At 44.4% G+C, this 25,084-nt stretch overlaps 2 protein-coding genes and 1 long non-coding RNA gene across 5 annotated transcripts; 2 read left to right on the top strand and 1 right to left on the bottom strand.

Moving 5' to 3' along the window:
- DBR1 (debranching RNA lariats 1) lies at positions 1–8,277 on the top strand. Its single transcript, XM_081015432.1, has 8 exons — positions 1–248; positions 1,306–1,430; positions 1,892–1,972; positions 3,251–3,336; positions 4,240–4,464; positions 5,542–5,622; positions 6,196–6,341; positions 6,750–8,277. Exons 1-8 carry the CDS (start codon positions 31–33, stop codon positions 7,423–7,425), a joined length of 1,638 nt encoding a protein of 545 aa, XP_080871558.1. The 5' UTR covers positions 1–30; the 3' UTR covers positions 7,426–8,277.
- Positions 7,462–13,236, bottom strand: LOC308482405. The gene is made up of 2 exons (XR_013989260.1): positions 11,559–13,236; positions 7,462–11,006 (listed from the first exon to the last, which is right to left on the bottom strand). It is a non-coding gene; the product is annotated as an uncharacterized lncRNA (long non-coding RNA).
- Positions 13,237–13,749: 513 nt separating this feature from the next.
- On the top strand, positions 13,750–23,994 carry LOC308482390 (kallikrein-15-like). 3 transcript variants are annotated; one of them, XM_081015471.1, is made up of 6 exons: positions 13,750–14,940; positions 15,845–15,921; positions 18,852–19,005; positions 20,379–20,632; positions 22,196–22,332; positions 23,746–23,994. In XM_081015471.1, exons 1-6 carry the CDS (start codon positions 14,936–14,938, stop codon positions 23,899–23,901), a joined length of 783 nt encoding a protein of 260 aa, XP_080871597.1. In that variant the 5' UTR covers positions 13,750–14,935; the 3' UTR covers positions 23,902–23,994. The 3 variants fall into 3 exon arrangements, with proteins under 3 accessions (XP_080871597.1, XP_080871596.1, XP_080871598.1); XM_081015470.1 differs by lacking the exon at positions 13,750–14,940 and adding an exon at positions 15,314–15,520; XM_081015472.1 differs by lacking the exons at positions 13,750–14,940; positions 15,845–15,921 and adding an exon at positions 16,045–16,177.
- Positions 23,995–25,084: the final 1,090 nt, after the last annotated feature.

Below are 25,084 nucleotides of genomic sequence, written 5' to 3'. Positions count from 1 at the left end.
GCGCAGGCCGGGCTGCCGCCGCCGGGGCGCATGCGCCGAGGCCGGAAGATGAAGGTGGCGGTGGCCGGCTGCTGCCATGGCGCGCTTGACAAGATGTACGAGACGCTCCATTTGCTGGAGCAGCGCCACGGCCAGGCGGCGCCGGATCTGCTCCTGTGCGCCGGGGACTTCCAGGCCGTGCGCAACGCGGCGGACCTGCGCTGCATGGCGGTGCCGGCCAAGTACCGCTGCTTGGGGGGCTTCGCGAGGTGAGTCGCCCGCGAAGAGGCAGCAGGATTTCGAATTCCGCGGAGGCTCCGCCCCGGAACCCATTTGAGGGAAGGGTGCCTCTGAGCACGCGCAGAGTGCAAGGTCCTTTGCGGGGTTTTTGACTGTTGGGGTGGTAGAGGAGTTGGTTAAGCATTGTGTGCGCGCGTGTAAAATATTATATAATTTGTGTTTTATGCCTTGGTAGGCTGTTAAAGCAGCTCCCGTAGGAGGAAAGGCTACAGCATAAAGCAGGGGAGGTTTTTCTTGGTATGCTTTTTCACCAGGTTTTCCATATGCGAATAGCAAAGTATTAACCAAGTGTCAAGTTTTCCTGAAAGATCAGCCCTGAGAGAGGAAAGGACGTGTTCAACTCAGTACATAACAGGATGGCAGGGCCACACCACTGACCCCAATCCCAATTTTACACAGCTTTTTCTCTCTCTGCTCCTGACATCCACAGGTGAGTGTCTGCAAGAGAAGCGCTACAGATCTCTGCAGGAACTGGAATCCTGATCATGCAGGATTCCACCTTCTGTAGAAGTCAACAGGTTTGTGTAGGTTTCCCCCCTGCAAGATGTTCACACACAACGTGTGGATGGCAGATGGAGGAAGTTGATTGGCCTTGGGGAAAGCCCCACTGTCCTTTTCAGTCTATGCACTCCTTTTATCCATACTGTAGTGTGTTAACTAAATCCAGCGTCCCAAGTTGAGGTGAAATACGTGGCTTAGTCAGTCTTAGTTGGATTGACTGTGGAACTTAGTGGGACTTAACTTCTGACTAAACATGCTCCGGCTTCCACTTCATGTCCTACTGACAGGTGCAATTAAATAGGTTAGCTTTATGTGTTTCATGTTAATTTGGTGATTCCTATGAGCACTTTCTGCTCAGTAGCAGCCCATGTGCCATCTCTACCTCCCCAGCTGCACATCAGAAGCAATGTATGATACAATGTGCATGCATGTAAACCTATAGGCCTGATTCCTCTGATCAGGAAACATGAAAATGCTGATCCTTAATACCAGTGACAAAGACCTTGGCTTTTGGCTGTGTTCTAGGTATTATTCTGGAGAGAAGAAAGCTCCTGTCCTGACCATCTTTATTGGGGGCAACCACGAAGCCTCCAATCACTTGCAAGAGCTACCATATGGCGGATGGGTAGCACCAAACATCTACTACCTTGGTATTAACATTTTGCTTTCTGTTTTGATAGCCTAGGATGCACAAGCATAGGGCTGATGATTTAGATTGAAGTTCAGCTTTATAGTGGGGGACTGCTCTTCTTTGCCTCCAAAATTAGGCATGTCAGTATCTTGCAGGTGAAGTCGTATACTCTTGTTGCTGGAATGTTTTCAGTGTAAGCCTGTATAGCTGTTCTGGAAAGTTTTCAGTGTAGCAACAGCAAAATATCTAGGTCCAATTCTGTCTTTTTCTGACCTTGTGTGGCCAGTATAGTGAGCAGCAGATTGTAGCCCAAAATACACTATTATCCCTATACACATTACAGAATGCAACCTTTTTCTTTGCTATGAAGGAAATACAGCACATTCTTGGGAATCAGTAACCACTTTATGTACTGCTCGTGGTTTTCGTGGACAGTCTTCTACTTCTTAGCCTGATCTACATATTTTTTTCCTGTTTCAGGTTACGCTGGAGTGGTAAAGTATCGCGGGGTGAGAATTGGTGGACTCTCTGGCATCTTCAAATCTCATGATTACAAAAAGGGTATGTCTAGGATGGGGTTGTGCTGCAGATTCTTGTTTTAAATCTGAATTTCATTTTCGGCTGTAGCACTTATTGCACTAGAGTGAGTTGCGTCTGTTGCTGGTAGGTGATTCTGAAGCCTGGTTTTGATGCCATGGGAAGCTGTGGCTAATGAATCAGGATCTGAAACCATGGTTTGATGTTTGTTTGTGTGAACTAACCACAGTTATGTTATTGAGTTTAGATGTAGTGGGAAACTGCAGCTTATTCAAAACTGAAAGTAGGCATTTTTTAATCTTCATTCTTGCTTGAAGGAGGGGAAAAGGGAGCATGTTCCAATGCCCACCACAGCATATTTTTTACTGGAGAACCCTAGTTTACTGGTACATCTGGACAGGTCTTGATTATCCCTGTGATGCGGCAGTGCTGAAGGGAATCATTGTGGCAAAATGGATCAAGGGTTTTTCTTGGATGTAGGAAACCCAGTTTTAAATTTTTACTTGACTAAAATGCTTAGCTGAGAAACTTGGAGCAAATAACTATTTCTTACCATGGCCTAATTCAAAGTGGTGTTGTGAGGCCCAAACACTACTCTGATTCCTGTGAGGAAAGTATAAGATACAGATAGAAGGAAAAAGGATAAGAATGTCCATCTAGTTTTCTCTGCACCTTTCTGTTGGCTTGTTGTAGTGATATTCTATCTCATCTGCCTTGTGATCAACAAAGGGCCTCATTTCAGATCCCTGCTCACCTGGGTACTGAGTTTTCACTTCAGTAAAATAGGAAAAATTGTTACTTGCCTCTTGAGAATGTCAGAGTAAGGTTGTGTGGTCTTTGTTCAGTTGACGGCGCTAAAGCCAAATATCCATTGAATGAAATAGGAAGAAGTTAAATTCCTTATTACGTTTACTTATTTAAAATATTTTTAGCCTGCCTTCTTTTGAAAGCAATCTCAAGGTGGTGTGCAGTGCATTTAATCTTAAAGCAGTAACATCAATCAGTACAATAAAATGAGGGCAAATAAAATGCATAAATAATACTATCTGTTAAAATTATAGTACATCTGCATTCTGTGATCAAGCTTCTAGATCTCAAGTTGTATAGGACTTTATAAATTATCATTAGCACCTTGAAACTGGCCTTGTAGTATAGTGATAAGCACACTTGTGCAACTCTCAAAGAAGGTTGAATATAACACCCATTCCACAATGCTGCTGTTTCAGGGGATCAGAGCCAATTAGGAAGTCTTCCTTTTTGTCATTGTTTTTATTCAGCTAAGTGTTTCTCAACTTGCTTAAGGTCACTTTGAGTATCCACCATACAACCAACAAACGATAAGAAGTGTCTACCATGTAAGAAACATTGAAGTCTTCAAGCTCAAGCAGGTTAGTGTAAATCCAATTTCATATCAACCTGTCTGTATGTTAAGATCTTCATAGCCCTGCCCCTCCCCTTCAAGTACCTTCATCGCCATCTGAGATAAAGTGGGTGGCACCACAGGGATAAGGGCTGGCATCCCAATTTCAAAACAGTCTCCCAAGAGATTTGTGTGGCACCGTTCTTGTTAATCTTTCTGTCACTAGGTTTTCTGCCACCAGCCTTTTAATTTTCCAGATCTTCTAATAGCCTTTAAACAGGCTTACACCTTTAAAAAAATGGGTTTTATGTTGTTTCTAGTTATGTTATTTCTTCTTCAGCAGCTCTCGGCTAGGCAGAGGGATGAGAATTAATGTTTAACTGTTTTTTAATTTTTGTCCCGCCCCCTGCCCCGTGTTTAAAGCTGTTCTGATTTTATATTTAAGCCACCTTAAATTCCTCTCAGGGAAAAAAGGCAGGGGAATAATAATAATAATAATAATAATTCTTCATTGGTGTTGCATTCAGCTGCAGAAACACCAGGAAGTCTCAGCAGGTCCTGCTGAACTGGCTGGCTCTTTAAAAATAAAACAAATAAATAAAACGGTTAACAAAAAGAAATACAATCTATGTTGACAAGCAAAATATAATATTGAAAATATAATCAAGATACAATAAAACATTACTTAACAGAAGAAATCAAAAAGAAAAAACCAGTACAGTAAGTCAAAACTTAGAAGAACAATCATCTTCATTAGTCCTACTCAGAGCAGACCCATTGAAACTAATGCAGTTAAGCCCACTTAATCATTTCCCCTCTTCCCTAAAAATTAATTGACATCCTATGATTTGTGATCCTGTGCTGTGTTTCCTTTATTCACAACAGCAGCCGTCTTATCTCATTTTGTGTTGCTTTCCTTTTGGTTCAACAGCTAAAGCAGCCTATGGATGTATTTATGTCCCACGACTGGCCCAGAAGTATATATCATTATGGAGACAAGAAATTGCTGCTTAGGAAAAAATCCTTCTTCCGCCAAGAAGTGGAGAGTAATACATTGGGAAGTCCTGCTGCTTCAGAGCTTCTGGAGCACTTGAAACCAACCTACTGGTTCGCTGCACACCTACATGTGAAGTTTGCTGCTTTCATGCAGCACCAGGTAAAAGAATTGGAGCGTTTTGCTGTGCCTCTGTTGACATTTATGTGTGCAGTTGTGTTCCACCATTGTTGTTTTTAACGGGCGCTGGAGCTCCAGAGAAACTTCAGTGGAGGAAACCTGATACCTGCCAGTAGTTTCAAAATAACAAACTGCTCTGGATTGGGGGCCAGTTGTGCTCAGCTTGCACCTGGCACTGCTTGAGAATTCTGAGAAAGGTTCATTCTGTCATATTGATTCTAAATGGCATCCCATTGTCTCCAAACATAGACAAAAAGCTGCTGTTTGAGCTCAGGAGTTATTATGCAAAATTTGTTTATAATCTCTTAAGAGGGGTTCAAATGCATAGGGAACATGTAAGCAAACAGCCTTCCAAAATATATAATAGATTGCAGCGGTGGGGAAACTGCCTCTCCAGATGTTTTTGAACTACTGCCCCTATTATCACTGAATACTGGCCATGCTGTCTGGGGCTGATAGGGAGTCCAACAGCATCCTCAGGTTCCTTACTTGTGCTCTATTACAATCTTTTTCAAAATACCATAATTCAAATATAAGCTTATCGGGGATTCCAGGACAGTGGTTAGGATCTTAACAGGCTATTGATAAATTTACCTTGGTTTGTTTTGATAAGTAGCCCTTAGTGAATTCTGATTGGAATAATAGAGCTGGACAAAACTGGAGAGCCTGCCATGTAATGATATACTTCACACTCTTCTTTGCACTGTTGATATTTTTATATAAGTGAAAATGACTGATAGGCAAGCTAACCTCTGGTACTTTCAGAAGGGCAGAAGACAGTTGTCTGTCTGTGAATTTATGTTTTGCTGGTTTAAACCCTGGCATCTCCAACCAAAGATTTGGGAGGCACCGGGTAAGAAAGACTTCCATCTCAGATAGAAGGCTGCTGCCAGTCAGAATAGACATTGCTGGTTTAGATGGAACAGCGGTCTGACTCACAAAAAGGCAGCTTCATATGCCCATGCATATAAATCGCTTCAAACCTTGTTGTGTAGCCAAAAATGTTGACTTTGGTACATGTGCCATTTTTTGTTGATGTATTCCCCCCCCCCCCCATAGGCCAATGGCAGTGGGAAACAGCCAAAAGCAACAAAGTTTCTGGCCCTGGATAAATGCCTGCCCCACAGAGACTTCCTACAGGTAAAACATGCTGAATTTTCTGTTTGGTATCTGTTGTTATGAGGCCTAAGGCTCAGTGGTATTTAGAATCTTCTGTAAAAGGGGGAGAAATGGTCAGCCAGATATGACCTTCCAGGATGCTCTGTTTGTACTTTGGAACCTTTTCCCGAAGCTGCAGCCCTCTCCACCCTCCTTGAGTGTTTTTGCATAGCATGGATGTGTCCTTGAACTGTGACAAAGCCTCCAGGCGGATGGAGAGTTGTGTGGATAAATGTCTGGCTTTTGTGGCTTACTGTACAAAGTAAGAGCCGCCTCTGTTGCTTTACCTGCTTTTCCCTTGCCTTGCCCACTAGTGACATGCGCCCCCCCCCCCCAAGGTTGCCTGTGGGGGAATGTGGCCCTTGGGCTGCAGAAGGTTCCCTACCCCTGTTTCCCAGCCTGGCTTCATGGTCCTTCCAAAAACAAGGGAGAAGTGCAGTCTGTAGGAAGGGCAAGGGTAGATTTATCTGAGGTGCTAGTGCCTTAAGTTCACAGCCAAGTCTTGCCTGCTATGGAGGACAAATAGGTATTTTTAATTTCCCAATGTTTTCTAAGATTGTAGAGATTGAGCACGACCCAAGTGCATCTGACTGCCTGGAATATGACCCTGAATGGATTGCTGTTCTTAAAGCTACTAACAATCTTGTTAATGTGTCTCCAAATTCCTGGAATATGCCTGAAAACAATGGACTCCATGCAAAGTATGTAAAGTGTTGTCTGTATATTTTTATTTATTTGCTGCTTTTTGACCCCTTATGCCTCCTCTGCCAACATCTCACCAATACTACAGAGCAGTAACAATACAGTCAGATTAAAAACAACTAAGGCAACAATCCTAACCCCACTTACTTGGGAGTAAGCCCCACTGAATTCGTAGGACTTCTGAGTAGATATTGATCGCACTACTCCCAACTCTCCCTTGCGCTGGATTCCTCTAGCATGCCGGGATAATTGAAGTTAGGAGGCATTACCATCCCTAGAACTCCATATAGCAGTTAATGCCCTGTATGAGGAAGCACTTCCTTTTCTTTGTCCTGAAGCTGTTCAGATGTAAGGGGCAGAGAGGTGGGTAGCCTTACTTGAACCTCCCTGTGTTTGGCCTCTTGTAGATGGGACTACAGTGTCACAGAAGAAGACATCAAGGCGGTTTTGGAAGAGGCGAACCACGACCTTAAGGTTCCACATAACTTCAGTACCACAGTTCCCTGTTATAACTCAAACAAATCCCAGGAGCACAGAGAACCCGTTCATCAAATCAATCCCCAGACGACCGAGTTTTGTGCCCGGTTTGGCCTCTTGGACATTAATGGCCGAATCCAACAACTGAGAGAGGAGCACGGAGATGAGGATGATGATGATGAAGAGGAGGAGGAGGTAGACAGTACTGGATCAGCAGAGGAGCCCAGTGACTATAATACAGACGTTTCTGGCTTGTCCTCTTCTATCAACCCTGATGAAATAATACTGGATGAAGACAGCGATGATGAAGAAGAGCCAGGCAGCTGCCCAGTGGACTCGTCTGCCAACCACCCTTCTGACGTCTCAACAACTTTTTCCGACATCCGGGTCACGCCAGGTTCCATGGCTGTGTCGCCGAATGATACTGTGGAAAGTGATGAACTGGAGAAATCGAGTGAGAGAAACCAGCCAGAAGAGGTGATCCCCAGTGAAACGGCCTTGAAGCGGCTAAGTGACACAAGTGAAGAAGGAAAGGGTGGGCCAAAGAAAATTAAAAGGAGGAACCAGGCTATCTATGCTTCCAAAGATGAAGATGAAGTGGAATGAGACAACCCCTTTGTTGACACTATAGGCAGGATCTTCGATTGCTATACCTGTTCAACTTTTGGTGCGGGTCTCTTTTTTGTGGGGGATGGGATTTTACAATCCTACACAGTTTTTACACTTTAATTGCAATAAGCCCTTTTTATATTAGAGCAAATATTTTTATCGGGGAACAAATATTGATTTGGTAGAAAGAACTTGTAGGCATCTGTGATCCAACGGAGGACCTGTTGTATCCCTTTTTGCAGAGGCTTACCAGACAAGGAGAAAATATTTTGCATTTTGATGGAGGTTCGGAAAAGGACCTTTTTATATATATATAATGGAGCAAGCTCAAATTGATTCAACTTCTTTGCTACTTAAGCTCACCCACTTGCCCATTGACAGCAATTAGTTCCAAATCTTGCATTCATTGGACTTTGCATCAGTGAATGTTATAAGTTCTAGCTTTCTCAGGTAGTCCCTCCTCCTTCCTGCCCTCCCAGTGTTGATGGGGAATTTGCTGCCTTCTGTATGTTGTTGGACTCCCAGTTCTCATCATCCCTGATCGTCGTCCATACTCACTGCGGCTGATGGGACTTAGCGTCCAACAACTTCTGTAAGGTCATGGATTCTCCATTCCTGGTTTTTGCTATGTTAACCATAAGAACTAATAGGCTGTCTGATGTGCATCATTTCAGCTGTCAACCACATTGAGAATGTGATTGAAATAATACTGTATAAAATTGGGAAAGTACAATAATCCTATGGTGAGTTGAGCATGTAAGAAGTGAAACCACAACTTGGGGTTTATTTTAATGCCGTGATTTACCAGGATGATATATAGGTCTGTAAATAAATCCTCCTTTTGCACTACCCTAGTTTCTGGATTTTCTGTGCATGCTGTGTGAATATGCAACATAGATTTTCTTTCATGCATGTAGTGAACCATTTCAGACAGTCAGATTCTGACTAAATAAGCCGATATATGAAATGGGACTCAGCTATAAAATAACATTTTAAGTGTGTTTTAAGTGCATTATACAAATGTGACGCTAGATGGTGCTAGTGATCTAATAGCAAATTCAATATATATATATTTAAATGGTAAAAAAATTTCACAGCGTTTTTTATATATGTGTAGACTCCACCTGAATTTATCTGTGTTTCCCCAGAGCAATGATTAACCTATGATCTCCAATCATAGTTTCTCATTTTGTCCAAGCAAGCCAAGGAAACTGTTACCAGTTTTGGAACAAGCCATACTTGTTAAGCCACAATTTGAAGCAGATTTAATTTCTTGGCATGTTCCAAAGCAGTTAACCATAGTTTCATCTCAATAGAGAAATTATGGTTAACTAGAGAATTGCAGCAAAGGTGAGGCGAAGAGAACCACATATCTGAGCAAAAGGTTCAGATAGAATTGTCTGAACGTGGCCACTGCCAGTTTGAGGAGTTGTAAAATAATTTACATAGCTAACTATTCTGAAATGGAGAGTAAATAGCAAAGATAACGTATTAAACCAGAATTTTGGAGAGACATTGATTCCTAGTAGTTCCAACTTGCTCCATAAGTTAGGGCAAACATTTCATGCATGCCCGAAACTGGCAACTTAGTTTCCCAAGTACAGTGGGTAATTGAATAGCTGCCATCTAAATAAGACAAATTCGAGAGGAGTCGAAATCTTTTGTAACGAGCAACCAAAAGTTTACTGTGGCACATTAAGGGGTTTATTGCGGAAGGAGCTTTTTTTTGTTAGAGCCTGCTTTTCAGCAGGAGGAAGCAATATCCTTTTACATCTATATCCAATAGTGTTTTTATAGATATACCGTACTTTTTCCGTCTATAAGACACCCCCATGTATAAGACGCCCCCTATTTTTGGGGACTCAAATTTAATAAAATGGGTGGAGATGGTATAGAGTTGTTGAGCTTATTTTGGGGAGGATTGCCCAGAGTTGTTTTTTTGGGGGAATTGCCAAAAATCGCTCACACGCATCGCAAAATCCGCCTCCCATCTGTCCCAATTGCCCACCCAACTCCTGGAGCGTCAGCCACTCAACAACACCCATTGACGCAGCAACCAATAACACGCACAATAGTCGCTGACAGCCATGGCAGGAACCAATCAAACGTCCACCCTGTGTATTATCCATGTATAAGACGACCCCCACTTTTAAGCATGATTTTTAAAGAAAAAAACATAGCCTTATACACAGAAAAATACGGTATATATATAAAACTGCAACCGTGTAACTGGCCACTGGTGTCCACTCTTTTAAATTACTACAAATTATTTTTGAACTGAAAGCTCACCCCTCTCCCCATTTTATAGTCTTTGCTACTACGTGTGACTAAAAAGCCAACAGAGCAAGACGTACAACATGTGCAACTTTTTTGCATTAGTGCAAATGAATATAGATGGTTGCACAGTGACTATTTGTAACAGCAGTTTCCTTCGGACACTGACAGGGAACAGCTGCTGTAGAAAATCACATAGCAATAGCTTTACAGGCTATAAAAGCAAACACCACCAGAGGGCACCCTCTGCATGGTGCAAACAGCTATTTGCTAAATTCTGACTTCTGTAAAATGATGGACCTTACGCCCAAGTGTGCAAATAAGTACAGTCAGAACGGTGGCAGCAGTGCTGTGTTTTCCAAATTCAGAAACGTCAAGGAATGTGATGCCACTTATTAGATCTATTAGTTTTTTTTAAACACAGTACTAGAAGTGAGCTGTCATTCTATGCATCTTTTTGTCTATTCATAATAATAAAAGATGCTACACGATCAAGCTCTTGGTTGGCTGGCTCAGTTTGGCACATTTTAGAGCAAAAGAATAGGTGCGTTGAAAAACAAACTCCTTATGGTAGTTTAGGAAGATGGTACATGAGCCATTGATGCACACTCATTCCTCAATCCACTTGGAAGAAAACCCCTTTTTGTGATGCAGTTAACCATAACTACTGAGGAAATACAGTTAGAAATGGCAAGGTATTCTTAAAGGTGTCCCATTGTCTTGAGACGAGGGCTCTTGGCTACCCCGCACATTGCTCAAGTGAGAATTGAGCCCTGAATGTTACACCTTATTTCCCAACCTAAATCTTAATGGCTTGTCTTGTAGATAGTCTTGCAACAGTGGATGGTGTGTGTGTGTTTTAATAAGTCTTTTTTTAAAAAAAATATTTTCATACCATCCTTCAATCACATTCCAAGGGTGGTTTAGAAGAAGAATAATAAGGAAAAGTAAAGTAAAGGTTGCAAAATTGTAAAAAGCACAGAACTATCAGCAGGATTAAAACTGGATCTAAAAAAGCTTTGGGAATTGAAAAAAAGCCTTTGTCATAAATAAGGCCAGTGGTTCTCAAACTTTTTTTTCTCAGCCATACTTTCAGAATAAAACTTGGGTTGTGCCACACCATATATATATATATAGAACATGATAATATGATCATGGGACAAGCAGAAAGGATAGAACAATGTAGCCACATAAGAGCATGAATCATTCCCAAAATAGAATAATGATTGTCCTTGAATCTTCCCACCACACTTGCCACCCTCTCCTGCCACACCCTTTGAGAACCATTGAATTAGATATAGCCACTTCCGAGCTTGGGAGGAGGTGGGGTTGCGGGCCCACCCCTCCCACACCCGCGGGGGCTGGCCTTTTGCCCCCGCGAGAACGAGGGAATCCCTGGGCGTGCCTGCGACCCTGCCCACCAATCAGCGGGCTGGGGAGGCGTGGCCTAGCCCATTTAAGGCCAGGCACGCCCGGGGACCGCCCTCTTTGCCCCGTTCCAACTGCCCGGGGGGGGGGGGGAGGAAATGCCATCACCTTCCCCCAATGGAAAAGGGTAGTCCGGTAAAGGACTCCGGGGGGCGCTGCCTTGTCTGAAACCTAGGGAGGTGAGGGCCTCTGGCACGCCCCCCAGCAGTGACACCCGTAGGATCCTAGTTGGCGTACTTCAACAGGACTCCCACGGCTTGTGGTTAACCCTTCCATGCCGGGTAGTCGATAGGAGCCAATGCCTAAGGCCAATACCTTCTAATTCCTGTAATCAATAAAGTTGTGGCCTTTTACGCCCATTAACCTTAAATAATGTGTCCGGTGTTTTCATTTCACATGGGGGGGAGGGGACTTGCCACGCAGTCAACAAATCTCTCTGGGGAGAGTGCTCCGCAACTGGGGTGTCACCACTGAGAAGGCCCTCTTTCAGTGTAGGCCTGGGATCATAAGGAGAATGGTGATCCTTCAAGTTACTTGGTCCTATGATGTGAAGTTAATTGCTGGCTCACATTATCAATCCGTTGCCGTCCTCATTAAAGATGGAGCGACTCGTCCCTTCTTGAGAAATTAAAGGGCATCAGATTGCAAAACGGGGACAACGAGAACAAAAGCAGAACCTCACTGAAGACGTGGTGAGAAAGGGGGGAAAGCACAGCGTCCTTACAAACAATGGCAAGCCTAATTAAAGAGGGTTAGTTCAGCTACCCCTTCATTAAGAGAGGGCAAAATAAAGAACAGGTGCCCCGTAAATCAATGTTAGCCAGGTCAGCCAAGTAGGTTAAAAATGAGTTGCTTGTTGAGCACCAGTGCCTTGACTTCTGCATCATTCGGAGCAGACTAGATCCCGCAAGAAACCCACCTCTCCCCACCTCAGCAAAGGAAAAGAGGATTATTTCTTGGGATCAGGTAGGAGACTTTTGCTACTGGTGCTGCTGCTGTGCACGTGTACATCTTGCATCAAGTGTTCATTGTTGCTCGTCTTGGTATTTGGTGATAATGCTATTGTGTTACCTAGCCTGGCTTTGTGAAAGCTGTCTTGCTGTCCACTTTGCATCCTTTCCAGATAGGGAAATCGAGGGTGTCATGAGAGACAAGATAGGGGGAATGATAAAAGTTCACGAAGTTATTCATGGTGCAGAGGGATGGATCAGATAGATCAGAAAAAATGGATGCGTTTTTCTCCCTCTCATAATAATAGAACCTGAGCTCATCCAGTCATGCTGAATGGACTTAGGAACTTAGAAAACTGCCCTATACCATTGGTTAATCTAGCTCAGTATTGCCTACACAGACTGGCAGCAGCTCTGCAGGGTTTTGGACAGGGGTGTCACCTGGCCCTACCAAGAGATGCTGGGGACTGAAACTAGCTGGGACTTCCTGCGTGAAAAGCAGAGGCTACCCCTGAGCCACATGGTCCATCCCTTATGGCCAGAACAGACAAATGGGAGTGCTTTTTCACCAAGAGCAATGTTAAAACTAGGAAATTTGTTGCAGTGATGGCTATCAACGTAGATGGCTTTAAAAGGGGATTGGGCACATTTACAGGATCTAAGGTAGCTAGTGGCTGCTAACCATGCCTTTGAATACCAGCCCCTGAGGAACAATAGTGAGAGAGCGTTAGTTGCTTGTGGGCTTCTCATAAATATCTGGCTGACCATTGTGGTATATAGGATGTAGGCCTTTGGCTCTATCCAGCAGAGTCTTAGGCCACCCAGGGCTGCCCAGAACAGTACAGTGGTACCTCGGGTTAAGAACTTAATTCGTTCCGCAGGTCCGTTCTTAACCTGAAACTGTTCTTAACCTGAGACACCACTTTAGCTAATGGGGCCTCCTGCTGCTGCCGCACTGCTGCATCTCGATTTCTGTTCTCATCCTGAAGCAAAGTTCTTAACCTGAGGTACTATTTCTGGGTTAGCGGAGTCTGTAACCTGAAGCGTATGTAACCTGAAGCGTATGTAACCTGAGGTACCATTGTACTGTGATTTGGGCAATGTTTGTTTAGGGTTGACTAGAGGACCAACTCTTGACTACAATAGGACAGGAAAGAGAATGTCTCTCTATGGTATCACCCATGCTTTTTACACAGAAAGCTCCAGGTTCAGTTTTTGGCATTCGGCATCAGGTGATGGGAAACACCTCTGCCAGGTGAGCCCGGAAAGCCACTGATAGCTAGATTAGGGAATATTGGAGGAGATGGGCATACAGCAGCTTCTGCCCATTTCACTTTCGACCTATTATGGGGCAAAATGAAAGTTTTGCTTGCCCCACCAAATGGAATGGGATGCTGGGCAGTGATAAATGTCACCTTTGGCTTCTGATCCCAATTCAATGTATTAGGTTATTCTGGATAGCAAAGGATCTGTCATTTTGATGGGATGTATGTTAGTGGAGGACCAAGGGCCAAGTGTATGTATGGGGTAAATACATCACTGTATGTATATATGTGTGTGTGTACACACACACGCGCACACACACACACACACACACACACACACACCAGGGGTTACCAACCAGGGGTCAGTGGGCATGTTTGGAATTCGGAAGGAGTGCCCTGGGGTGCCAGTCACAAAATGGCTGCCGTGGGAGCATGGCATAACACAAAATGGCCCTTCTGGGGATGTGGCTGCCATAGGAAGTACTTTAGGCCCCAGATATAGAGGCATATAAGCACCCTCTCCAGATTGCAGCTACCCAAAGGTGTCCTGTGCTTGCAGCAAGTCCGCAGAGCAGGACCTGTATTTAAATGCTTGTCTTATCAGTTGTGTCCATGTAGACTGGACAGGAAGGCACTGTCGATCCAAAGCCAATGGCAGGCTGAGTCAGCTAATTCTAGTTTTGCACCCCCTCCCTGACAGCCAATGCCACCCAGGGCCAGCCCAAGACGTTTGGGCACCTGAGGCAAACCACAAAATGGCGTCCCTCTCCTGTCAGGGAAGAAGGGGTGAGTGAAGATCTACATCGGGAACAAGTGGTGAAATAAAGATCCACATTGAGATCTGCTTTCCCTATGGATCCTGCTGCCCAAGGCAGTTGCCTAATGGGTGGGCCGGCCCTGGTGCCATCCCCTGGACTGGTTGCATGTAAGGAGAAAGTCAGGTGAGGGCTGGCTGAGGGATGACAGAGGTTGTTGCGGCAGTGCCCCATTTTTCCTGATGGACCAGCCTCCACTGCATCTGACCCCTCTGTCACCGCCTGCTCAACCCACATTCTCAGCTCTCCAATTTTACCACGTCTGTCAGCCTTTGGAGAACTAAGAAAAAGGAGTGACCTCTGCTTTATGAAGAGTTTCTGGGTAATATACTGGTCACCATTCTAGGATGCATTGCTTGACCAAACTGGTAGTGGTAAGGGGGAAGCTGGATTAGGGAGAGAAGGAGAAAAGAGGCCTTTTCTACAACTTGTATCTCAGAGCTATCACCAGAGGCAGAGATCTGCATTCGTCACCAGCCACAGCAATTTATGTACAGATTGCATTCATAACAATTTGACGGGTAGAATTTAAAACTGTACAAGTTAAGGCTCAGGGAGCCCCTCTAGCGGCCATTCCGTTAATGGCACCTGAGGGGCTGATCAGAAGTCACAGCCAAGCTTCCTTCAATATGCTCTCTGACTGATGCTGAAAGTGCACCTTTAAAGGGGGTGATTATAACCACCAATCAGGCGACCAGCAGTTGCGGCAGTCTCCTTTAAATTCTGTCGGGTATCAATCACTCGATGTTATTAGGATGTCAGGGGATTGATAAGTATGTGGTCTTTTTCACTTGCTGGGATCTAAGATCCCCGGCATTGCCAACTGAGGTGGATGCCAGCTTTGGCCACCCAACCAACTTATGTATCTCTGGCCGCTAGCTCAGTATTTTGTGTTGTTGGGTGGGTTGTTTGTTTGTTTTTTTAGCAAAAAATGAAGTGCTGGTATACATATATCTTAACTGAAGTGCTGTGGGTGTGACCAGAAAATGGTTGCATTAGGCAGCAAAAGAAAGAGGTGATGGCTGTTTGGTAAGTACCATCACAAAAAATGCAAGGTGCTAGTTTATCTGGCAGTGGCAGAAAGGTCTGTCAAACCACATATACAGTGGTACCTCTGGATGCGAACGGGATCCATTCCGGAGCCCCGTCCGCTTCCTGAGGCAAACACAACCCGCACGTGTGCGATTCGCCGCTTCCCCGCATGCGTGTGACGTCATTTTGAGCGTCAGCGCATGCAAGAGAGGCGAAATCCGAAAGTAACGCGCTCCGTTACTTCCAGGTCGCCGCAGAGCGCAACCCGAAAAGGCTTAACCTGAAGTGACTTCAACCCGAAGTATGACTGTACCGTAGGTGGTATGTGGTTTAGGATAATATTATATCATCTGACAATTTTAAATCCTCCCCCAAAGTAGTATTTATCCATCTTAATACTTTCCTCCAAAAATTTGTAAGCTAAATGTTGGATATTGCATAAATATGTATTTCAAAGAAGCATTTTCCTGCAGCAGCGTATTGTCATAGTTAGTCCCTTTCTGCACAAACAAATAGCAGAGTCTGAGTTCGAACCGATGTTGAACATACATCACTACCACACTGGGTTATGATTTCAAAGTTAAACTCCAGTTGATGATTTATTTTATTAACTTTTATCTTTCTCTCTCTCCCCCTTTCTTTCTCCTTAAAGGGAGCTGCATACACAGCTCATCACCATGACAACCTTGATGTTGCATTCCATTATTCTGCTCCTGATTTTTTCAGCAGGTAAGAGTTTGTTAAGGGAAGAAAGCCTGCCCATTTAGCCCAGTGCTGTCCACTCTGTGTGGGAGAAATCCTCAAGGGTCTCAGGCAGGCAGAGAGAAGCTTCAGTCAATCTTGCATTGCAGGGAGATGGATTAGCTGGGTCCCTTCCAGCTCTACAATTCCATGATTCTATGAATCAATCAATCGACGTGCAAAGCAGAGGCTCTGTGGCTGATGTACAGCCCTTCCCCTGTTTGGGAGCTGTTTGGGAGCCAAGGTTTGACTGTATCTATTTTAATTGATTTGCCACTTTTTTCAACAAAAGAGGAGCAACTTGCGAAAGGTTCAAATATGTAAATGTGACCTCTTGCAAATAAATCTGTTAAAAAACAACACTAAAAGTGTTCTTCCACAATGATCAGTTAACAAGAAAAAAACAAACATTTTTTTCGTTATCCAACAAAAAGATGAACGGTACCATAACGCATCTTAAAGCTTAAATCTTGTTCTTCATCATGGGCAAAAAATATATCGGGGTACTTTTGCAATGGTGTGATATAAGCATTTTTTAAAAACCCTACACCTTGGGATGCTGGGGAAACCCAGCCAGATAGGCAGGGTATGTATGTAGGTAGGTAGGTAGGTAGGTAGGTAGGTAGGAATAAATAAATAAATAAATAAATAAATAAATAAATAAATAAATATGGACTGAGCTCAGGCTGGCCTGTATGCCTGCACTGTGCATTGAAAGCTGCTTGGCCAAAGTGTTTTTCAGCCTTGTGTATCCCAGATGTTATTGGATTACAGCTCCCATTATCCCTGACTAATGGCTAAACTGGCTGGAGATGATTTGAGCTGTAGTCCAACAACATCTGGGGAACCAAGGTTGAAGAACACAGGACTACACTAAGAAACAGTAGCTCTCCAAGATTTCAGACTAGCAGGTCCATTCATTTCAAGGGGCGCCTGTCCAAGATCTAAGTGGAGATTCCAGGGATTAAACCTGGGACCTTCTGCATGTAAGGCAGATGCTCTGAAGGAGCGTCTCCACCCCCATCGTTCTGTCCAGACACCGAGGTCCAGCTCCGAGGTCCTTCTGGCAGTTCCCTCACTGTGAGAAGTGAGGTTACAGGGAACCAGGCAGAGGGCCTTCTCGGTAGTGGCACCTGCCCTGTGCAACACCCTCTCATCAGATGTCAAGGAAATAAGCAACTATCTGACTTTTAGAAGACATCTGGAGGCAGCCCTGTTTAGGGAAGTTTGTAATGTTTGATGTTTTATCGTCTTTTTAATATTCTGTTGGGAGCCGCCCAGAGTGGCTGGGCAAGCTCAGTCAGATGGGCAGGGTATAAATAATAGATTATTTTTATTTTTATGCTCTACTACTGAGCTATGGACCTTCTCTGAAGAGAAGTGTGCTTGGAACAGTTCAAGGAGAACTGACCGAAGGAGGATGTGCTTGGGTTCATTCCATCCCAGCCTGCTGGCTGCCGCCCTTCCCTTGCCATTCTATGGCCAAGTGGTGGAAGGAGCCCTGTTTGTCTTGGTCCTCCAGGTTCTATGTCCAGGTGCTGGTGGCAGCTCCTCCAACCCATATCCCGAAGTCCACTTGCATACGCCGAGGTCTCTGCATCCTGACCTCTGCAGCGACCTGGATGGCGTGCATGCTTTTCAGCGTCACATGCCACCGCACATCTTTATTGGCATAAAAATGCTGCCTCGTTTTCCCACCCCTTCTTTCATAGACCAACACCCGAGAGCGACTCCCTTTTCCCATGTAATGAGATGCTGGGGGGAGGCTGGGTTGAGGAACACACCCAACGTGTGCGTTCTAGCCATGCTGCTAGCTGTCCTGTTAAATGTGCTTTGCCTTTATAAAATTCATTATGCTTTCAAAAACAAAACAAAAAACCCAAGCACAGACGCCAACAGCACAAGTAAGCCATAAAAACTGAAAGTGTTTTGATTCTGAACAAGATAAATAACATGATGCAGTGTAGTCTACACGAAGAAACACACATCTGGGCGTGTTTTTAGATGTTTAGATAGGACCGCAAAGGTTTAATTGATTTATTCGCGTGACGATCGCTTAATCTTTAATTGCAGATTAAAATTCCTCCCCCCAGTTAGTCCGCCATAGAGGGACTTCTGCTGCACAAGATGCACAGATTAGTTTGGTTCCTTCTCCCCATCCTCTGCTACCCTGCATCAGATTTTAATAGGATTCCCCCCCCAATGTTTTTTAAAGATAGCTTTTCCAAACCGGTTACATTCAGAACTAGGGTGACACCCACAGCACACACTTCAAGCACTCTAATATCACTTTAACGTTAATATTGGGAACTGTAGTTTGTTAAGCATGGTGGGCATTGCAGGTCCTAAGCACTGAAAATATTAGGGTGTCCCCTCATGTAATTCAAAACGAGAACACTACTAAACCACAAGATAAAATGTCCTTTTTTTGAATTGAGAATGAAAAAGTGGGGAGGAGTGTGTAGTGGAATGTAAGAAAGTCTAACAAAGTTCTGTTTCCCCCAGCCATGATGACTAGAATCATAGAGTTGGAAGGGACCGTGAGGGTCATCTAGTCCAGCCCCCTGCAATGCAGGAATCTTTTCCCCAACATGGGACTTGAACCTATGACCTTGAGATTCAGAGCTTCATGCTCTACCAACTGAGCTATCCCATGATGGCTACTTGGATGCTTAAAATTTTTATATCTATATCTATATATCTATCTATCTATCTATATATATATCTATATATATATATCTATATGTATATATTATATGTATATATATTATCTGTGTCAAATACTTTTTTAAAAATATTTTTTTGTGTGTGACTGTGTCTATTGGGTAATCCAACACTGTTCTAAGAACTCTGGAGAAATCTGCAGGGATTTATCTACACATCATTATGCTAATGGACCTTTCCTTTTCCTTTTCTAGTCCTGGCACAGGGCAGAAAGAAACCCAAAGGCTACCCATGTCCACCACATTCTCAGCCTTGGCAGGCTGCCATCTACAAATACTCCCGTTTCTACTGTGGAGCAACCCTTCTCAACCAAAGATGGGTCCTTACCGCTGCTCACTGCAACCATAGGTAGGTGTGTCTGTGTGATCATGTCTCCCTCTCTCTGTGTGTTGGCTCAGCATGAGAAATGCAGGTATCATGGAATATGTGGTGAACTAGTATTTATTTGTTAAAATTCTAGACCGCCCTTCAGCTGAGGATCATAGGGCAGTTTACAACAGAAAAACACCAAAACACATACCATAGCAACAAACAATAACAATAAACCACGCACAGTCTAAAAGACCATAGTTTGTTTAATTAGCCAAAGGAGAAGAGGAATGTGTTTTGCCTAGTGCCTAAAGATATGTAACAAGGGCACCAGGCGAGCCTCCCAGGAGAGTATTTCACAATTGGGGAGCCACTGCAGAAAAGGCCTGTTCTCGTGTTGCTGACCTCTGGACCTCTCATGGAGGAGGCACATGAAGAAGGGCCTCTGATCATTATTGCAGGGTCCAGGAGCATATGGGGAGAGGGGTCCTTGAGGTATTGTGATACTGAGCTGTTTAAGGCTTTCTAGGACAAAACCAGCACTTTGAATTGGGCATTCCAACCTCTGCTTAATGAAGGAGAGTCCACAGCCTCCTGAGGGAGACTGTTCCATTCTCAAACAGCTCTTACTCTCGGAAAGTTTTTTACTGATGTTTAGTCTTGTAACTTGAATCCATTAGTTTGGGTCCTACCCTCCAGAGAAGAAGAAAACAAGCTTGTTCCCTTTTTCACGCGAGAGCCCTTGAAATATTTGAAGATGGTTATCCTCTCTCCTCTCAGCCTCCTCTTTTCCAGCCTAAACATACCTAGCTCCTTCAACTGCTCCTCATAAGGCTTGGTTATTGTTGGTGTGCAAGTGGCCTTGTTGTTGCTTAGTCGTTTAGTCGTGTCCGACTCTTCGTGACCCCATGGACCAGAGCACACCAGGCACTTCTGTCTTCCACTGCCTCCCGCCGTTAGGTCAAACTCATGCTGGTAGCTTCGAGAACACTATCCAACCATCTTGTCCTCTGTCGTCCCCTTCTCCTTGTGCCCTCCATCTTTCCCAACATCAGGGTCTTTTCCAGGGAGTCTTCTCTTCTCATGAGGTGGCCAGAGTATTGGAGCCTCAGCTTCACGATCTGTCCTTCCAGTGAATACTCAGGGCTGATTTCCTTAAGAATGGATAGGTTTGTTCTTCTTGCAGTCCATGGGACTCTCAAGAGTCTCCTCCAGCACCATAATTCAAAAGCATCATTCTTCGGCGATCAGCCTTCTTTATGGTCCAGCTCTCACTTCCATACATCACTACTGGGAAACCATAGCTTTTACTATACGGACCTTTGTTGGCAAGGTGATGTCTCTACTTTTTAAGATGCTGTCTTAAAAAGTGGCCTTACCTACTCATTATTTATCTGTTCTTTCCTTTACAGAAGCATCCATGTCCGGCTTGGAGATGACAATCTGAACGTCCTGGAGGGCACAGAACAGTTCTTGGCAGTGGCAAAAACAATCGTCCACCCCAAATACAACCAGTCGTGCTATGACAATGATGTCATGCTGGTCAAACTGTTGAGCCCAGCTGTACTTAACTATTATGTGCAGCCCATAAGTCTGGCTACCCAGAGGGCAAGCTCTGGGGATATGTGCATGGTGTCAGGATGGGGCGGTCCTATCAATTTCCCAGGTATGTAAATGATTCTGTCCCAGGAAAGGCCTGACAGTATCAACCTCAACCATACCATGCCCACAGATAAAAGAACTAAAGCTTCTGAAATGAACATCCAAAATAGTGAAGGCATCTGAAGGAGCTGTAGAAAGGACAATGCTCTCCCAGTAAGGGCAGTGCTATCTTGATTTATGGCATAGCTCTCCATATATATATAGTCATACCTCGGAAGTTGGACGGAATCCATTCTGGAAGTCTGTTCAACTTCCAAAACATTCAGAAACCAAAGCACAGCTTCTGATTGGCTGCAGGAAGCTCCTGTAGCCAATAGGAAGCTGCGGAAGCCCTGTTGGACTTTCGGGTTCCAAAGAACGTTCGCAAACCGGAACACTCATTTCTGGGTTTGCTGTGTTTGGGAGCCAAGGTACGACTGTATGCTGAAACTACCAGGGAACCAATTTTACAGCTTTTAGCACAGTGAAGTCCTACTATAGGGGATCAGGTTGCAGGTGGGAAATTAAATTCTTAATGTCTTCCTTCCCTGCATTAAAAACTCACCCCCCCAAAAAAATCCCACAAATTCAGTGAGATTAGTTGTTTGCTTAGGTCTCCCTTTCTACTTGATGCATTTGTTTTGTTTTGTTTAACTTGCACAGAGATTTGTAAATGGGAGAACAGTAAAAATGAGAACACCTCCCCGCTCGGGACAGAAGAGAAATTAAGTTTGGTTCACATTTTAAAGCAAACTTACCTAATTGGCTAGCCTTCAAAGTTTGCACTTCACCAAAATTTTTGATGACCAAGCCCTCACCAATGTGTATATTAGAAGAAAGTGTTCATAAAAATGCCTACATTTGTGAGAATGTAAAAAACATGTATGATTTAGGGAAACTTGTTTGCAACCTTAGATAAAGGTAAAAAAGGTAAAGACGTTTAAAAAAGAGCGGAGAAACAGAACGCTTCTTTTGGCATCCTATCTTCTTGAAGCATGTAAATGTAATGAACTATAAGTAAAACCATAGGGACGCGGGTGGCGCTGTGGTCTAAACCACAGAGCCTAGGACTTGCTGATCAGAAGGTTGGCAGTTTGAACCCCTGCGACGGGGTGAGCTCCTGTTGCTCGGTCCCTTCTCCTGCCAACCTAGCAATTCGAAAGCACGTCAAAGGGCAAGTAGATAAATAGGTACCACTCCGGCGGGAAGGTAAACGGCATTTCCGTGCGCTGCTCTGGTTCGCCAGAAGTGACTTAGTCATGCTGGCCACATGACCCGGAAACTGTATGCCAGCTCCCTCGGCCAGTAAAGCGAGATGAGCGCCGCAACCCCAGAGTCGTCCACGACTGGACTTAGCAGTCAGGGGTCCCTTTACCTTTACCTTTATGAGTAAAACCAATCTTTCTCAAGATCCCAAACAACTTCTTGTTCTTGCCTCCAGGGACAGCTCAGCCAGCAGAGCATGAGACTCTTAAGCCCAGGGTCATGGTTTTGAGCCCCACGTTTTGGGTAAAAGATTCCTGCTTTGCGGGGGGTTAGATGACACTTATGGCCCCTTCCAACTCTACAATTCTTCTTCTTTCTTTAGAGCGAATTCCTCTGATCCTTTACTGTGCAAATGTCAGGATAATGTCTATGAAGGAGTGCGCTGCCCTGTATCCTGGGAAGCTGAACTCCGATATGATGTGTGCTGCTGCGATGGGAGGAGGCACTGACTCCTGTGAAGTAAGGACCTTTTGTTGGAACATCACAAGTGCCTTGCAGAACCAGATAACACATCCCTGTAAAGTGGATTAGGCTGAGATATAAGCCCTGTTCGGACATTCGATGCCCATGGATACTGAACATGAGGCTCTCCAGTAGGCACCCAACTAGCCAGAGGCCCTGGGCTCCTTAGGTTGGATTTTTTTGGTTAAAGAAAAAAAACCCAACAAAAAGCTGAGAAGCTAGTACTCAAAATGGCTGCCACAGGTAGCAAAATAACAACAACAACAACAACAACAACAACAACAACAATAATATTAATAAGAGAGAGAGAAAGAAGTGGCAGTATTTTGTGCCACTGAGTACCATCACACACATTCAAAAGCACTGGTTCACGCCAGTGTGACCCAATATATCCAGTGGATTTTGGTGTGCTGAGCTTATCTTGCAAAATGGTTTAATGCCGCTCGTAACGTCTGACAGCCAGCAATTTCATAAATGGGTGCTGTTTCCGCCCACCCGCTGCCCTGCCCTCGTCTGTCTTGATGACTGGCATTTTCCTAATGGCAAATAATAAACACCCACAGGTTCTTTTGAACACTGGAAAGGTCAGCTGGAGAGGTCTGGAGGACTGTGTTTGGATGCCAGGCCTGAGGCTCACTTTCCCTGACCTATGGACTATGTTCCTATGCACTTACCTGGGAATTGCATCTCCTTGAACTTAGTGAGACTTCCTTCCATGCAAACGAGCCAATTCCTCGGGGCCAAGGTCCCTTCACCCCTCCCAATAAAATATTGGAGGGGGCCACCTCCCCAAGTTGCCATTCAAATTGGGTGTGCGTGCTGCATCTTGTGCTCAATTATATGGGGCAGGAGTTTCCTGCTCCCCTTGTTATATTCAAGTTGTCACCCCTGCTTCCATGTGAACATGCATAGGAAAGGGTGACATTCTTCAGCCTTGGGTCCCCAGATGTCGTTGGACTACAACTCCAATCATCCATCATTATTGATTAAGATGGTTGGGGATGATGGGATTTGTAGTCCAGTAACACCTGGGAACCCAAGATTGAAGAACGCTGGGATAGGGAAACATATTTGTATATGACTAGTACAGTATTGGCATTGCTTTTAGATGTTTTATCACTTGAGTGTTTAATACCCTGGGCTCCTTTGGGAGGAAAGAGTAGGATTGCCATATTTCAAAAAGTAGCAACCAAGACACCTCCCAAAACCCATGATTTTTCAATTGACTTGTCTAAGATCCAGGATATATTGCCGCCTTTCAGAAATCCCCCCCAGATGTCAATTCCGCCTTTGCAATTCTGGTAACGTCTGGACGTATGGCAGCCCTAGGAAGGAGGGGATCTAGATTTAGTAATAATCAGAACAACCCTTCCTGGGTTAAAGAGATGTCTCTCTTGGTTGTCAATACAGGGTGACTCCGGGGGACCCCTTGTCTGCAACGGGAAGCTCCATGGTTTGGTGTCTTGGGGTGACGTGCCCTGCAGCTCCAGCACCAAACCCGGGGTCTACATGGACATTTCCAGATACAGAGACTGGATCATTGAGACCATGTGTGATGACGACTGACTCGTTGTGGGGAAATCAGACCCTCCCCCCTCCTGATTTTGTTGAGATCCCAGAATAAACCATGAGGAACCCATGTTTCCTTCCTGCCCTCCATCCTTTGTCTTGCCTTCCCTTATTTGGACTGTAGCCCTATCTGCATTGCAGAGGGTTGGACTAGAGAACCATTGGGATTCCTTCCAACTCTAGAGATCTACAATTCTGTTATCTCTCACTCACAAACTCTTTCGGTCTGCTCCCAAAGGAGAAGCACCAATAGCTTCCAAGCGGAGCCTGACACGAGTTTCACACAATGTATCTTAGGAACATAGGAAGCTGCCTTACGCAGAGTCAGACCATTGACTCACCTAGATCCATACACTCTACACTGACTGGCAGCGGTCGTCTTGGGTTTCAGGCTAAAGTCTTTCCCAGCACTTCCTGTACAGTTTGGAGAAGGAATCCTTTGGGAAAAAATGAAAACCTTTGTCTGGGGGGTGGGGGGAGAACATTTGTTAAGCAATATCTTCATGGGTACCTTTCACCTGTTCAAATTTTTTTTTTAAAAAAAATGGCATTCCTTGCCCCCTTCATGACTTTCAGTGCACGGTTTATTCCTGTCATAGAAAATTTGCAATTCTATGGCTGCATTCAGAGCAGACCTATTCAAAATAATGGACGTGGGTTAGGTCCCATCTGCACTGCACTTTTGGTATAATAATTTTTTATTAATATGTAATATTAATTCCAATAAAAGCCACATTGTCACATTACCAAATTAAAATCCAATTAAAAAAGAGAGAGAGCCAATTATTCAAAAACCAAATTAATCAATTTGAAATGACTTCCCGTGTACTTGGTTTCAGGTTACAAAGCTCTTATTTCTTCCTGCTTTCATAATCTTGATTAATCCAATAACAACAGTTCTGATTTTAATCCTGCACTGCACTTCTGAAACAGTAAAGGTAAAGGTAAAGGGACCCCTGACCATTAGGTCCAGTCGCGGACGACTCAGGGGTTGCGGCGCTCACCTCGCTTTATTGGCCGAGGGAGCCAGCGTACAGCTTCTGGCTCATGTGGCCAGCATGACTAAGCCACTTCTGGCAAACCAGAGCAGCGCACGGAAATGCCATTTACCTTCCCGCCGGAGCGGTACCTATTTATCTACTTACATTTTGACGTGCTTTTGAACTGCTAGGTTGGCAGG

Source organism: Podarcis pityusensis (assembly GCF_964106645.2).
Source record: "Podarcis pityusensis genome assembly, chromosome: 8".
NCBI classification, from domain to species: domain Eukaryota; kingdom Metazoa; phylum Chordata; class Lepidosauria; order Squamata; family Lacertidae; genus Podarcis; species Podarcis pityusensis.
The sequence above is the reverse complement of the archived record's forward strand: the minus strand, read 5'-3'. Positions and strand labels throughout refer to the sequence as shown.